Source organism: Globicephala melas, chromosome 5 (assembly GCF_963455315.2).
Source record: "Globicephala melas chromosome 5, mGloMel1.2, whole genome shotgun sequence".
NCBI classification, from domain to species: domain Eukaryota; kingdom Metazoa; phylum Chordata; class Mammalia; order Artiodactyla; family Delphinidae; genus Globicephala; species Globicephala melas.
This window is the reverse complement of record NC_083318.1, coordinates 35,673,821-35,690,621: the sequence shown is the minus strand read 5'-3', so window position 1 is coordinate 35,690,621 and position 16,801 is coordinate 35,673,821. Positions and strand designations below refer to the sequence as shown.

The 16,801-nt window shown below is 36.8% G+C and overlaps 1 protein-coding gene across 1 annotated transcript in view; it reads right to left on the bottom strand.

The window, feature by feature from the left end:
- Positions 1–2,037: 2,037 nt before the first annotated feature.
- The window catches only part of CENPE (centromere protein E), a 73,215-nt gene continuing 58,451 nt past the window's right edge, over positions 2,038–16,801 (bottom strand). The window contains exons 42-47 of the mRNA XM_060298748.1: positions 16,281–16,466; positions 10,429–10,541; positions 8,896–8,993; positions 6,784–6,967; positions 4,863–5,149; positions 2,038–2,132 (exon numbers count right to left, since the gene is read on the bottom strand). Coding sequence (XP_060154731.1) covers positions 2,038–2,132; positions 4,863–5,149; positions 6,784–6,967; positions 8,896–8,993; positions 10,429–10,541; positions 16,281–16,466 — 963 coding nt within the window. The remainder of the gene's footprint in view (positions 2,133–4,862; positions 5,150–6,783; positions 6,968–8,895; positions 8,994–10,428; positions 10,542–16,280; positions 16,467–16,801) is intronic.

The window sequence follows — 16,801 nt, the reverse complement described above, 5'->3', positions numbered from 1 at the left end:
AAGAGGTGGCTGTTTTTTCAAATGCATAAAACCCAGCAAAAAGTCAGAAGGCACACAAAGAAACATGGCCCATTCAAAGGAACAAAATAAATCTCCAGAAACCAACTCCAAAGAAATGGCAATCTAAGAATTACCTACCAAAGAATTCAAAATAATAGTTTTAAACAAGCTCAGTGATCTACAAGAGAATGCAGACAACTACATGAAATCAGGAAAATGATGCACGAGCAAAATGAAAATATTAACAAATAAATAGAAACTATAAAAAAGAACCAAACAAATTCTGGCACTGAAAAATATAATAACCGAATTGAAAAGTTCACTAGAGGGGTTCAACAGCAGACTTGATCAAGCAGAAGAATCAACAAAGTAGAAGACAGGCCATTTGAAATTATCCAGTCAGAGAAGCAAAAAGAAAGAAAAAAGTGAAGGGAGCCTAAGGTACTTATGGGACACTAGCAAGTAGACCAGAAGAAGAGAGACGGGGATGAAGAGCTGATTTGAAGAAATCAATAATGGCCCCAAATTTCCCAAATCCAAGGAAGGAAATGGACATCCAAATTCAGAGTTAAGCAACGTTCTGCTAGACTGGAAACCTGACGACTGATTATATTTTTAATGGCCTTTAAACTAGTTTTATTATTCAGGTGAACGTACCTACTAGAAGTCGTAAAGAATCAAACCTGCAGTGCTGTTATAGTGTTCTGTTTGGGTAAGGGTGAAAAGGAGAAACAGGCCCAGGGGAAATTATAGGAGAGGACACTTTCCCCTCAGCCCTAGTGAATCCCTGTGACAGTATGTTAAGATAAGGGAAAATATCCAATCCAGACTTTAGAATGATGGCTGTGATGCAATTCATAATCTCTTCCTTTGAATAAATATTCTTACCAAAGAGCTAAGAATGCCTTGAAATCACTAACTCTGTTCTGAACCTTAAGCATCTTGCTGTTCTATGTGGTCTTTCAAAGTTATATGCTATAAAATATCAAATACTCTCTAAAACGTAGTTCATAACCTCTTGTAGGGTCAGAGACCCCTCTGGGAGTATGATAAAAGCAAGTATGGACCTTAGTACCCTAGAAAAATGAATCCACACACACACGTTAACATTAAATTTCAGAGGTTTTACAGCCTACATGAAGAAGCCCACCTTAGAACGCCTTACGTATCTGTGGGGACCCCAGGTTTAGAAAACTTCGATGGAAACTCTGGTTGCTGTTTCCCCATGTCTAAAGTGAAAGGGTAAAATAAATCTATGTGGTTCTTCCACTTGGGAATAAATATGCAATCGGGTACAAAGTCTAATAACAAACCAACCAATTCAGAGTGCTTGCATAGGGAGTGGGGTGGTTGGTAAAACACTGAAAAGTGAGGAACAACTTTTGTAGCTTATCACAGCAAAAGGAAGATTAAAACTAGAAAATGAAGAGGTCGTATCACTTGCTATTCCTTAACAACCTAAGTGTGGAATGCATGTATGTATTTTTACAGCAAAATTCTGAAAGTCAACAAACAAGAAGAGAAGAGAGCCAAACATACCCTGAGTACCCCACCGAGAAACCATCAGTTAATATTACATGGTGCCGTCATTCAGAACTAAGCAAACGTTTATTGAATGTTCAAGGTACTAAAAAGGGAGTCTGTAATTTTGTTAATTAAATGATGTTTCATATTAATTTATGAATCATGCTTTGGAATTCTCTAAGTCACATGTGGATAACTTTACATTAATGAAAAAGTATACATTTTATGTATACGTGGAAAGATTGGAAATTTCCTTCAATAACTTTATTCTTTACAAAACATATAAATAAATAAAACTATTCAACTTCTAAAGGATTGCCACATTCAAGAAGAAGGTATTGCTATCACCATTCTAAATAACGGGAATGAATCCCGTTCCTTCACCTTCCAATTCTACCGGCAAAGTGAAAACTGAACTGAAATTAAGTTGGACTGTGACATCATTGCCAGGGATAAACGCAGGCATTTGCAAACATGGAACGCTGGGCCCCCAGAAAAGTGACAGAGGGTAATCTACTGAGTCTTGCACTCGGGCACATCTTTTCCAGAGGAGGCATGCCAAGGACCTGGCTGGGGATCCACAGTCTCTGCTCCAGCAATTTGTTCTACTGAGAGGGGAAAAAAAAAAAAAAATCAACAACAAAAGTAATCTTAGTAAAAACATACACAAATCCCAAATACAACTAAAGTGAAAAGGATGTTTGGAGTAGAGATATAAGAAGAGATGTAAGAAGAATGGAACACAGCACTTAAACATGGTTCATTATTTTGCTTGTTAAAAAACTATATTTCACTTCAGCAGAGTTGAAGTTTTTTTTTTTTTAATAGAACTTTATTGGAGTATGATTGCTTCACAATAGTGTGTTAGTTTCAGAGTTGAAGAAGTTTATTCCCCATTTTCTCATAAGATGAATTGTTAGAAAAACCATATTGTACATAAAACCAAGAAGTAATAAAGTCTTATTTGGAATTCATCAATTTGAGATTCAAAGTGAACCAAACACAGATTAACTCAGTTAGATTTTCTTTTGTCCTATTTTTAGGGGGGAAAAAAATGGTGAGCTGTACAAATACTATGTATTTTAGAGAATATTTAGGCATCTTTAAAAGGTTTTCTTTGAGCCTTTAAAAAGCACTTCAACTGCATCTGTTTATAAACAATATCTATTTTCAAATTATTATATTCATGAAGGTAAATCTAGAACAACTGGTCTTGGAAATTATCTTAGGTGTTGAGATAATATAAATTTCCTTTTATAATTAAAATTTTTTTAGACTGACATTTTACTAATTCAAGCTGAGACTATGTCCTTTAATTCTGAATTGGTCAGTTCTTGATTTATATATCCCCCCAGACTATTCTTTTATTTTACTTAAAAACTGTACCAGAGAGACCCATGTATTGATTAAAAAACGTAAGCATTTTTATTTGAGGTTGGATTACTTCATATTATGCATGTGCCTTTGGCACTGTCAGATAAAAATCAATAGGTGATTATAAAACTTTATCAGTGTTTGAATAGACCCTTCTAAAATGGTGTGTGTGTGTGTGTGTGTGTGTGTGTGTGTGTGTATACAGCAAAAGTTCCATAGAAGTGTTAGCTAATGGAAGGTCCTCAAATGTTTGTTACATACTGTTCAATGAAGTGAATAGTTCAAAATTTTTCCCAAATTGCCTTGTTCCTTCCTATATCTCTAACAGCACTGTCAGAGCGCTGACGTGATCCAGTTTTGACGTGTAGTTGACGAGAACAGACTGATTCCTTCTTTGTCACAAAGTAGAGTTCTCATAAACCCTGGAAACCTTTGCTCAGAGTTTTAAATGATCTCTGGCAGCTGCCTCTCTTAATGTACAGTTTTGTTGCTTAGGTTTCTACAAGGGTGTTTCTGAGAGGCAGATACACTGTCACAAAGGGCCGTGGCCATACACACGTGGGCACATGATAAATGCTATGTGGTGACAAAGACTGAGAAACGCCATATTACAGAGCTTCTCCGGACATGTTCCCCACCTCTGTGTATAGCACCTCCGCAGAGCTGGGGGCGATCCCCGACTCCACCCCAGTCCATCCGATCAGGCACCTAGCACTGCTCATTTTGCCCCCAAATCTCTCCCATCTGTCCACGTCTCTCCATCTCCATTGCACCTGCCCAGGTTCATGCTGTCACCCTTGCCCAGGCAACTGTCAAACTCTTGCTCCTATGATTTGTTGGTTACCTAACATCTGAGGTAATGTTTTCAAAATTTACAAGTCATCACGTTCCCCTGCTATTGTTTAAAGTCTTCCGACAGCTTCCTCTATATGCCTACAGGATCAGGTTTAAATTCCTTTACACTATCTACAAAGTCCTGCATGTCTGGCTCTGAGCTCTCTCTTTGGCTTCACTGACTACATCCACAGAAGCCTGTGTTCCTTGTGCTCTGGTCACAGCATATTTCTTTCAATCCTTCCCCTGACTGTGGTTCCTCCTACCCTGACGGCGGCTGTCACTGTCCCATCTGCCTGAAATGCTTTTCCCTCCCCGCTTTGTTAAGCTAACTCACATTAACCTCCTAGATCTCAGTTCCCTTTTTCAAGGAAGACTTCTGTAATATTTAACAAACAACAACCTATTATAAGTCTCATAGCCTTTTGCACTCTAGAATTTTACTTTTTTTGGTCACTTGATTACTGTCTATACCTGTTAGACTGTAAGCTCTAAGAGGGCAGGGACCATATCTGGTTTTGCTTATTAATGTACCATTAGGGTCTAATGTGTGACACAGAGTTGAAATAAAAAAATTCTGATCGATTAAATGAATAAGTAAATGATACAAGTCTATGATCTGGCTTGTGTAAAATGAATATAATACTATTGGAAATACTGGCCCATTGAATTGATAAGAAAATCTTTTTCAGTAAAACTGGTTTTGTTTATAAGGTAGTATCTTTATGGCCTTGGGAGAGTTGCTTGTCCATTCCAGGGGAAAGCTGAGGGTTTAAGAGGCAACCTTCACTTGGGGTTGTTTTCTTGCATTTCTAAAGAAATAATATCTTATTTTCAGATTTGATTTGCTAAGCAATGACTCACAAGTAGAATTTTTACATACCAAAGGGAAGAAAAAAAAAAAAAAGGCTTCACTTGGGGTAAAAAGTGACTACTGCACTTCAGAGCTGTGCTTTGGAGAAACTTTCTCCCACAGACACAGCAATGAAGTCTGTGCGCTGTGAGCCTGATCAACGCCATCCTCTCTTGTCTACACTTGCCCTGTGGGGATCACACATTAAAGAGAGGTTCCAACCGTTATCCGCCCCTCACCCCCGCCCCATTTCCAAGCAACCAGTATTTTTACCTACCTGGGCAAAGGCCTAAACTTGAGTTATCAAAATAGTGAACCGGAGAAGGTACTGGCAAAGACTTTGATCGGCTATCAAAAAACCAAGACTTTGGCGACTCCTTTGGCACAGGATCTTGTAAATTCCTTTCCTTGCACTGAGATGACATATGTTGTCTCTTTTTAGAGGCTGTTCCAGTCACTTTAGGAGATTTTGGAGAATTCTCACAAGTTACTTCTTTGTGAGCCTCTCTTTTAAGGGTTCTCTCCTTCCACGTTTTGACCTCATTGTAAAGATGCTGATTATTGCTTAAACGTGAGGGGTCAGGGCGGGGCGGGTGGGGTGGAGGTGGAGAAAAAAGGAGAACATAAGACTGCAATTCCTGCAACGTACTCATGTTTAAGTTAAAAAAAAAACTGCTTTAAATTGTGGTAAAATATACATAACCTATAATTTACCATTTAATCATATTTATAGTTAAGTTTCAACCTAATGCTTCCTGTTTGGACTGTTTCCACAGTTCAGAAAATGAAATGAGGTCAGTATAGTTTAAGTAATTGTAATAAACCTCCGAAATCATGGAGTTTTGAGAAGAAAGCTCAGACATGACATCAGGTTTTTAAACAAATCAGTGATATTGTCCAGAGGTTTATCTGTTGATAATTTGTGGCCATAATTCGATAAATCAGTCTGGGTAGATGATTCTAATGTACCTTTGTTATTTTAAAAGAAATAATTCACGGTACTTTTCTGGATTAGTTACAGTCTTGCTTCTCATAGGAAATGCCACCAGCATTTATCCAATTTCTCCAGACAGAAACCTGGGCAACCATCCTAGAGGCCTTTCTCTCCTTTACGTGAGCCAAGTCTGTTGATACAACCTCATACTTACTTCTCAAATTCGTTTCCTTATTTTTATCTGCATTGGCACCATTCCAGTCCATGCCAAAATTATCTTTTGCTTGGACAACAATAAACAGATTCCTAAATTGGGGCCTCCTATACTGTGATGCTATCTGATCTCAGCAGGCCTTGGCTTAAAATCCTCCAGTGGAATGAATCCTTCCATTGCGTTTTAGGATACCACCCAAACGTCCTCCCAATGACCTTTGGGGCCTGTGTAACCTGGACCAGTTACCTCTGGCATCTCATCTTGCACTTCACTGTCTCAGTCTCTATGCCCTGGCCACAGTGGATGTCTTTCAGTTCCACCAGCTGGTCACCCTTCCTGACTCAAAGCCTGTGCACATGCTGTCCCCTCAGCCTAGAAGGCTTACCCACCTCTCCTTTCACCTGGCCTAATTTCTACTCATTTTTCACATCCAGTCTTAAAGGTCCGTCTCTTGATCACCACCCCTCCCCATACCTAGATAAGGTTTGATCCCTCTGTGTTATACCCTTTCATAATGTCCTATTTTTTGTCGTTGCTGTTTGCTTGATAGCACTCATTACAAAGGATTAGTTATTTGTGGAATTATTTGTTTAATGCCTATTTTTTTCCTCGTCTCATTGGTAGAGGTTAGCACAAGTTTCTAGTCATTGGTAGAAACCAAATAATTAAATTTGTCAGAACTGTTTTTAAAGTAAAACTAAGCAGGCTACGATAATGGACCTAAGGGGTTCCTCCTTGAGTAAGAGCCTCACTAACTTGGGTATATGGACTTGTGGTGTATTTAAGCTGCTCCCTCAGAGATCCTTCTTTACTTCCTAGTTCTTGGCTTAGTTAAAAATAGGTCAACTGACAGATAACCAACATCTGGAATGGTGCTACCATATTCTTATGCCTTTTAAAAAAGACATATTTTATGTAACTTAAAAATTACTTTCTCCGTATGTGTGAAGCATTGTCAACTGCAAAAAACTATTTATGTATGGGTCTATATCATCCTCCCCGACATGTGAGACGTAAGTATAATTTCTATATCGTGTGAGCAGATCTTACCTTAACAGCTCATTCTTTTGCTTTATTAGCTGTTCATTTTGCTGCTTTAACTTGGAAACTTCCTTTTCCAGCCGTATATACTCACTCTTCAGGATAAGAGCTTTCGTGCTTTGTACAATGCCACTGCCACCCCCACAGGTGAAGGGTTTATTTGAAGGCTGAGGATCAGCATGTTCTGATACCACTGTGGGAGGCAAAAATACAGACAGGTGATAATTTTAGTAGTTCCAAATAAAGAAAACATTATGAAAGGTAGTAAGTCACTATAAAAACCAATACGCCACCATCTCCCTGGAAGTCATCCTTGCCCACCTCCTTCTCCCTTAACCTCACACGGCTATTTGGTCATCAGTTCTAAACAGCTCTCGAATCCTCCTGCTTCTCTCCACCCACCAATTCCACTCTCATACTCCTGCTGAGATCGTTCACCATCACTGTAGTAGTGGCAATCCTCCCCAGAGCTATCCTCCACTGATCTATCTTCTAGAGCAGTAGAATCACCTGGCGGGTTTCTTCCTACAGTGTGTGTGGGGTCCACCCCTGTCATTCAGTGCATCACAAGTATTCAACACATAGCTGTTCACAAGATAAACCTTAGAATGATATTAGAGCATATATTATTAAGTATTCTACACTGTGTGTGTAAAAGTAACGTAAGGAACTGTTCTGTAAATTTTAGATAAAACCGCATACAAGTGTGAGGTGCTTATGAAATAGAATAATCCACTGGGTCATTGACGATTTATAAAAGGGGGGGAAGGTGTGTGTGGGGAAGATACTCAATGGCCATTTCCTTTTGAATTTTTCTGAATTCAGGGACAATATGTACCTGAAAGTCACTTACAAATCAAGAGTAATTATCCTGACCCTTCTGTAACAACGAGGAATCCTCAGTTCTTATTTTTATCCCTTGAAGTTTTCCAGATAGGAGCTATGATCATCTTTAACACTATCTCTAATTCTTTTTTGTAAATGAGTGGACAATAATACACACAAATATCATCTTACACTTGCTTGACCTTTAGAATTTTCAGTGTGCTTTGCACACACAACTTTTAGTTTGATCCTTATTATATACATTGCCTTCAGGATTTCACTCAGCCCTTAAGTGAGAGCAATCAGTTCAGAGGCCTGTCCCTGACTGCTAGTTCAATGCTTGTCTTACTAAACAAAGCTGCCCCAAGTACTGTTCAGCATTTTCTCTTTTCAAATGAAATATAAGAGATAGAAATACAGAAGAAGGTATAATTTGAGAGATATATATGCAGAAATTTGATCATTAAACTTGAAGACTGTTCCTAAGATAAATTTCAAAAAGTTTGCAAGTATGCATCAACTATATTTTCAGTATCAAGAACAAATAGGATAATATTTAGTTATTTTTACTGTGAACTGATAATATTTTTACTGTGCACATGGTTACAATCTATTAAGACATGTGCTTGTATTTTTATTTGGAAGTGTACTTCTACCCTGACAGTTAAGTCATTCTTTTACAGTGCTGAAGATATCTTCACCAATAGGTAAAGATCTGATTATGCAAAAGTAAAATTTGTATTTTCTAAAAATCTATAATGGACAGACAGTTAAGATTACAGTAAACTAAGGAGATGTCACAGGATAAATATGAGCCCAATGAATTCATTTTAAAAAGAGTTTTTTCTTGGGGCTTCCTTGGTGGCACAGTGGTTAAGAATCCGCCTGCCAATGCAGGGGACACGGGTTCGAGACCTCGTCTGGGAAGATCCCACATGCTGCGGAGCAACTAAGCCTGTGCACCACAACTACTGAGCCTGCACTCTAGAGCCTGTGAGTCACAGCTACTGAGCCCACGTGCCACAACTACTGAAGCCCGTGCGCCTAGAGCCTGTGCTCCACAGCAAGAGAAACCACTGCAATGAGTAGCCTGCGTACTGCAACCAGAGAAAAACCTGCATGCAGCAACAAAGACCCAACGCAGCCAAAAAACTAAAAAAATAAAAAGTTCTTTCTAAATCAGTGATTAACTTAGCTTTATTTTTGACTATCATACCTGTAATAGCAGTCTTCAAAATATGTAAGTGTATTGAAGTAAAATGGAAAGATCGGGAAATATCAGTATTTTCTACTTACTTGAGGTATCTTGGGCCTGTTGATTTCTTCTAAGATTTTCTCTCAATAGCCTTATAACTTCTTTTTGATATTCCACGGTGGCTTTTGTCGAAGCGATTCTATTAAGAACAATAGAAATATGTAAAAGCCCAGAAACTAATTTTTAATGAAGGAATAAACACAACTGCTGTCAAGAATTTTCTAATAAGACACATCACATAAACACAATGTCCTGGTAGCAGTAGATGAGCCCTCATGATACCCTCCTGGTATCATGCACCTCACAGCTATAACACCACCAAATTGGAAGTATTCTGTTTGGTTGCAGCAGCAATTTTTTTTTAACATTGAGAAATCAATTCTTTTAAAATTTCTGGAAGCCCAATAGCTATTAACCGGATATTGTGTAAAATTATATCTGGGGGCACCATAAAATAAATAATTGGTCTGTTACCATGAGGTCCTAGAAATACCTTGAAGGTACAACAATTACCAGAGCATGAAAGCAAAAAGCAGCTTCCTTTCTACATTGTCAGGAAAGCAAACCCTGGCTGCAGCTCTGGTCTAAGGTGATACAGTCAAAGGTCAAATTCTACTCATTGTTCCCTGGTAGAGACATTTTGTGAACTGTTTGCTTAAGGATTAATCAGCAATGATAAATCAGCAATGATACTCTGCTTTTCTTAGAGGCTGACAGTATCTGCTGATTCGATTCTATAAGTAGAATTGCTTTTTATAATGAAGATCTTAATAGACCTAAGTTTCACTTCTTATCACCAGAAGCCTGGTTAGAACGAATGAAGATTCAGAGTGCTACATTTTAGGCAAAATTAGATATCATCATTAAATATTTATTAAAGATTTATAGGAAGAATTAAAAGTGTTAGGAGCCAGAAGGGATCTTAAGAAATCCTTTAATATAAACCTATCCTTTCATTGATTATGAATGTGAGGCCCAGAGAGATTAAACAGCTTGTGTAAGGTGAGATATTCATTAGAGGCAACACATTTCTAATTTAGTTTCCCTGACACTGGCTAATGTCCTTTTCATTATGCTATACCACAAAGAACTTGAGGCACGTTATTACATATATAGTACTATATATAAATAAATCAATAAAAAGAGGCTATGCTCTTGGGCATTAGGTATTATAATTTAAAAGGAAATACAACTTTTTCATAAAAATACAATGGGAAGAACAAATAAAATTAAGAGAACCAACAGAGACCTTAGTCAAACTGCTAAATACACCACAGGTTCTTAACATTTACTTTCAAGCATAAAAAGGATATTTTAAAGCTATTTAAATATGATTGAGCAAGAAGCATCCAAAGACATAGTGTGTTAGTAATCAGAATTGTGCTTATTTTAAAAACTTTGCATATGTAATGAGAATTTAATAGATTTAAAATCTGTGAATGTTTGTATTTATTTTTTTAAAAAGCAATAACAATATTTTCACATATTTAAAAAAGTTAACTAATGCAAAGAAAGTTAGTTTTGAAAGGAAATTTAAGCTTTTAAAGTCATGTTCAATTGAGGCAAAGACATACTCCTTTTCAAAATCCTTGGCGTTTTTCATCTTCTCTAGGTCTATTTTCACCAGCTTCGTTTTGAGCTCCTCAATTTCTTCTTTATAGGGCTTAGCTCCTAAAGCAACTTTGTCCTAAATTTTTTAGAGAAAAGAAAAATAAAATAATTTTAGAGCAGTTCTGAAGAGTTGTTAACTGCCTTGATCTGGTAGAAACATTTTAAAACAGCAATCTTCAAATATATAAAAAGCAGGGAAGGCACAAATGAACACTGAAATGAATAACAAATAGATATATGATGTGAAGTATAATCTGAAGCTCTTGGAAGCTAATACATACTTAGAGAACATATGACTTTTGTTTCTTAGAACAATTTTTTTCCCAATTTAAAAACAATCTACCTAAACAAATGAAACAAAGGTTGAAAACAATGAAATGGGCAGACGAAGGTTAATCAGGAAAATGAAAGAAAACGATGTCAGAACAGCAATATAAATATCAAACTGGAACTGAATTTAAGGCACAAAGTATTATGTAGCATAGTTGAGGATATTTTGTAGTCAAAGATGGTTCAATCCAGTGATATATCTACTTTCTACTCAGAGGAAAAAAATCCATATATAAATCTTTTTCTTTAATGAATAGATTTCATTTTCAAAGTAATTTTAGGCTTATGGAAAAACTGAGCAGAGAGTACACAGAGTTCCCATAAACTGTGCCCTCCCCCTGCCCCAACTCTCCTGTTATAAAACATATTAATGTGGTATAGTTGTTACAAATGATGAGCCAATATTGATACATTACTATTAACTCAAGTTCATAGTTTACATCAGGGTTTATTGTTTGTATTGTATATTCTATGGGTTTTAACACTTGTATAATGACATGTGTTCATCATTACTCTATCATACAGAGTAGTTTCACTGCCCTAAAACCCCCCTGCATCCACCTATCCATCCTTCCCTCCCTCCCCTTAAACTGTTGGCAATGCCTGAACTTTTTACTGTTTCCCTAGTTTTGCCTTTTCCAGAATGTCATATGGCTGGAATCATCCAGTATGTAGCCTTTTCGGATTGGTTTATTTTAATGAACAATATGCATTTAAAATTCCTCCACATCTTTTTGTGGCTTGAGAGCTCACTTCTTATTACTGCTGAATAAATTGCTCTTTTTATTGCTGTACCACAGCCACACAGTGGAATACTATTAGATATTGAATACAAAAATAAACCCATCTAAATTAGGAACCCAGAGAGCTCTCTATTCCTCTAGGCTTTCCCACTCCGACCCCCATCAAAACATCTGTACAGACACAATGACTAGCAAAGACTAAAAAGATGCAAAGCTTCTAAAAATGACAGATGCTCAGCTTAAGGAGGTTGATGACTGGGTCAGATGAAGCCACTGTTTGCTCAGTCAGAGCACCAGTTCAATACCCAGGCCTTCTGGACCAGACACTGATATCAGGGACTCCCTGGGCGTGTGTCTGGCTGAAGTGGTGTCAGTTTCCCAAGAAACTGCCAAACTTTCCTCCGAAGTAGCTGTACTATTTGCATCCTGCCATGATGACTGAGTGTTCCTGTTGCTCTACATCCCCACCAGCAATAAGTGTTGTCAGTGTTCTGAATTTTGGCTGTTACGGTATTTTGAGATACCAAAGGTGTGTAGTGTTATTCTTGTCATTTTGATTTTCAATTCTGTAATAACATGATGTTGAGCATCTTTTCTTGTTTATTTGCCATGTGTCTGTCTTCTTTGGTGGGGTGTCTATTCAGATTTGTGGCCTGTTTTTTGTTTGTTTTTGTTTTGTTTTGTTTTTTGCGGGTACGCGGGCCTCTCACTGTTGCTGCCTCTCCCGTTGCGGAGCACAGCCTCCGAACACGCAGGCCCAGCGGCCATGGCTCACGGGCCCAGCCGCTCCACGGCATGTGGGATCTTCCCGGACCGGGGCACGAACCCGTGTCCCCTGCATCGGCAGGCGGACTCTCAACCACTGGGTCACCAGGGAAGCCCTGTGGCCTGTTTTTTAATTGGGTTGTTTGTTCTCTTATATTTAGTTTTAAGAGTTCTTTGTATATTCTGGATAACAGTCCTTTATCAGATATGTTTTGCAAACATTTTTCTCCCAATCTATGGTTTGACTTTCACAGGGCAAATGTTTTTAATTTAAATGAAGTCCAACTTATCAATTTTTTCTTTCACGGATCATGTTCTTGGTGGTGTGTCTAAAAAAGTCATCGCCAAACCCAAGGTCTGCTAGTTTTTCTCCTATGTCATCTTCTAGGAGTTTCCTAGTTCTGTGTTTTATATTTACGTTTATGATCAATTGAGTTAATTTTTGTGAAAGGTGTAAGGTCTGTGTCAAGCCTTGTTTTTTCACTTGTGAATGTCAGTTGGTCCAGCACCATTAGTTGATAAGATTATCCTTTTCCACTGAACCACTGAATTGTCTTTGCTCTTTTGTCAAAGATCAGTTGACTATATTTGTGTGGGTCTATTTCTGTGCCCTCTATTCTATTCCATTGATCTATTTGTCTATATACTGTTTTAAAAATTCAAAGAACTCCAAAAACAATTATCCATTTATGATATCAAAATTTTTTAAATATATTCTGTAAGTGCAGAAGTTATAGTAACTTTTTACCACAATATAATGAAATAAATTAGTCATATATAACATTGTTTAAAATAATTCTTACGTAAAAAAAAATCAAAATTGGAAATACTGCCTTAAAATGAAAGACAATAAGAATTCCATATTTCAAACGTTTGGCATGTGATGAAAGCTGAACTCAAGACATACCGATCACCTTAAATAGTTTTTCTAATAAACTGAAAGTACAATTTTTAGTTAACATGATCTATTTATCATCTATATTTTAGATGGATTCTGTTAAGAAACTTTCCTTGTTCTACCAGAAAAAGAATTCCTTTGAGTATGAATTAAATTACATCAAATTTAGAAATTAATTTGGGAAAAACTGATGGATGTACAGTATTTAGGTTCCAAAACAGGAAATGGCAAGTTTCAAATCTTAAACCACATTTTCTCCTACATTACTCTTTGAAGTTCTGTTGTTCCTTTCATATATGTTTTCCTCATCTTTTGTTTAGTCTTCAAATACTTTATTTTAGATTCTGTGGCCATTATAAGATTTTTTTCCTATTGTGTAGGATGTCCATAAAGTTCTAGTGCAGATTAAATTTTTAACAAATTCACTGCTATTTGACATAAACAATTTGTAAAGATACAACAGAGGAAAAATATAAAGACTTAAATGAAATTGTTAATGATTCATTTGTTAAAACTACTTTCTTCCATATTCCATTAATAAACCCTACATTACATTGGATAGGTATTTTCAAATAGTGGTAAATAGTTTTTTATTTTTTTATTATGTCAACTCTTGAGTTACATGCAAAAGACTGTATTTTATAGAATATTTATATAGTACACAGAAACAAATTTTTCAAAAATTCAAACTGTACAAAGATTTTTATGGATATCCTGTATTTTGCTTTCTTTCCCCAAGGGTGCTGTACAAGACCCCCCAGACTCCGCTATATTATCTAAATGGTTACTTCTGGTATGCAGGAAAGATACTTGTCTCTCCATAATATAGGTTCAATCTATACTGAATGTGAAGTTTGCTGCTCACTCCCTCTTTCTTTATGCCCTTTCTTCACTTATGTGAGGAAATCAGAACCACTCTCTCTTGCCCCCCACCTGCCCCTCTTTCTCTTTTACTCACGCCTGCTCCATCTCAGTATCTTTTAGTTACTCCGCATCTCTTCTCCATATGTTCATGCTCCCACCTAGTCTCATGACTTTTATATGCTGACAATTCCCCAAACTTACACCTCAAATTTAGATCTCTCTCTCAGACTCACATATCCAACTGCCTAAGACATATCTCAGCTTGGGCGTCCCCAATAGGCATTTCAAATTCAACGTGCTCCAAAGTGAACTCTGAGTCTGCTCCCATGTTCTCACACTTGCTCTTCTGGCAGTCTTTTCTATCTCCATAAATGGCAAGTCCTTTTTCCAGTTGCTCAGGCCAAAAACTAGGGAAATCATCTCTGACTCCAAGAAATATGAGAGGAAGAGATGTGTGCCACTTCTGGGCTAGAGCCTTTGAGAGTAGAGATTTTAAGATATTTTAGCTTCTCCATCTTGTCCCTTTCCTGTGAGCCCAAGCATGGACAGCTTAAAACCTGGCTTTAATCACTAAGATGAAAACAGCACCCAAGGGTGTGGCAGAGAAACAAGATGGGAGAAATGTGGGCCTCTGATTGATCATGTGGAATGAAGCCATCCCCCAACCTGGAATTCAGGCTTTTATATGAGTTAGAGAAATAACCTTCCATCTTATTTGAGCCATTGCATTTTTGGTTCCCTTTGCTGTAGCAGCTAGCATGTCACACTAACGCACCCTTCTGTATTCTATCTTCGGAGGGCAACTTTTTAAAAATTAAGTAAGACCATAATATCCTTTAGCCAAAATCCTCTGATGATTTCCCATCTCACCCAGAATAAAAACCAAAGTAGTCTGCAAGACCCTTTATGGGTTGATTCTCTGCTACTTCTCACCTTATTTCCCACCTCTATTCTCTTGCTCACTCTGCTCAGGAGACAATGGCTTTCTTGTGGTTTCTTAAACATGTCTAGACTGTTTCTGTGTTGAAGCCTTTGTGTTTGCTATTTCCTTTGCCTAGAAGGCCCGTTCCCTACTACATCACTCACCCCATCACTTCATGTCACCTTAAAGGTGTGGCTCTCCTCAATGCCCTTTTATAAAGTCACATCTCTTTCCCTTATACCCCAACTCTCACTCAGTATCCATGTACCCTTGTCTGGCTTAATTTTTTTCCATTGCACTTTTCACCATTTGACACACATATATATACTTCATTATTTTCTGTCTTCCTGAACAAGAACATAAACTCCTTGAAGGGAGAAACTTCTATTTTTTTTTCCCACTGCTGTATACATGGCATCTAGAACAATGACCAACACACAGCAGGTAACCAAAAATATTTGTTGAAAGAATAAAAATGTGGTCATTTATTTGAAATATTAAAAAATTACTATCAAAAATTCTAAAGCCTCACAGTTGATTTTCTTGGTTTTTAGCTATACCAACAATTGTTGAAAAACAAAACTGAGATTATTTTCTCTTGCCTCTCTGTTTCATGTCTCACTGAATGAATCAGAATTTTTAGAACAATGTTAAATAATGGAAAGAACAGACATCCTTGACTTATTCCTAATTTTAACTGCAATGAAGAGACACTGGAGCAGGAATAGCACAAATACTCATTAGGGCTGGACTCAAGTAGCACAAGTGTGAGAAGTGGCTGGGCTAAAAAAAAGGGAGTGGTAAGGATATGATGAACGAGGGTGCAAACTGTGTAAGGGCATTCATGGTCAAAAAGATTTATATTACTGCTCTTTATAAAGAAACTAGGTCAGAGTCAGCCGAAAGGCTGGGACTCAATAACAAGGGATTACGCAGAAGAAAAGAGAATTTTAAAATGCACTTATCTAATAAAGAATGTTAAATATTTAGATAGGAAGCCATTTTTTGAAAAATAAAAAAATAGACATTTTAAACTATAAAGAATAATATTTATATCTCTTAAAAATAATTTTTCTAGGAAGATAAAAATCATTATCTTGAATGAAAATATACTCCTGCATTTCATTTCTAAGTTGTCACTTGCTTCTTAAAAGTTTGAGTACTGAACTTCATAGATAATAGGAAGTTGAAGTAATAGCTGAGTCCTAGATTATCTGCCAAATTCAACAGTAAAAGAAAAAAAAAAAAAACCAAACAAACCCTTTTACTTATAAAATAAGTTTGTTAAATTACCTGAAGTATTTGGATCATTTCTTTTGTTTTTTCAAGGCAATCATTTGATTCATTAACTTGCCCTTGAAGTTTTGCTATTATGTCATTAGCCATCTCAAGTTCTTTCTGCATCTTTATAATCTTGCCTTCCTCATGCATAGCGCTTTCTTTGGCTTCATGGAGTGACGTTTCCAGCTCTTGAGTTTTCTATTAGAAAAAGTACACATGCTTAAGGTCTGCCATATAGACAGAGTCATAGTATATAAGTTTAAGACAAAAATAATCATATATAGAAATTAATTTTCACAGATTTCACTAACAAAGGATAGAAAAGAAGAGAAGCCAATGTCACTCAATTTACACATGTATTTCTTTTTATTTGTAAGCTGATGTATTTCGGATTAAAAAAATGCCCACATTTTACATTATAAGGTTTAGGATTTATTTACTAGTTAGCATGGTGCCAAGCATATTAAATAGGTACTTACATTTTAAATTACCACTTAGAGAAAGTACATTTGATAATTAGCTCTTTAAAGTAA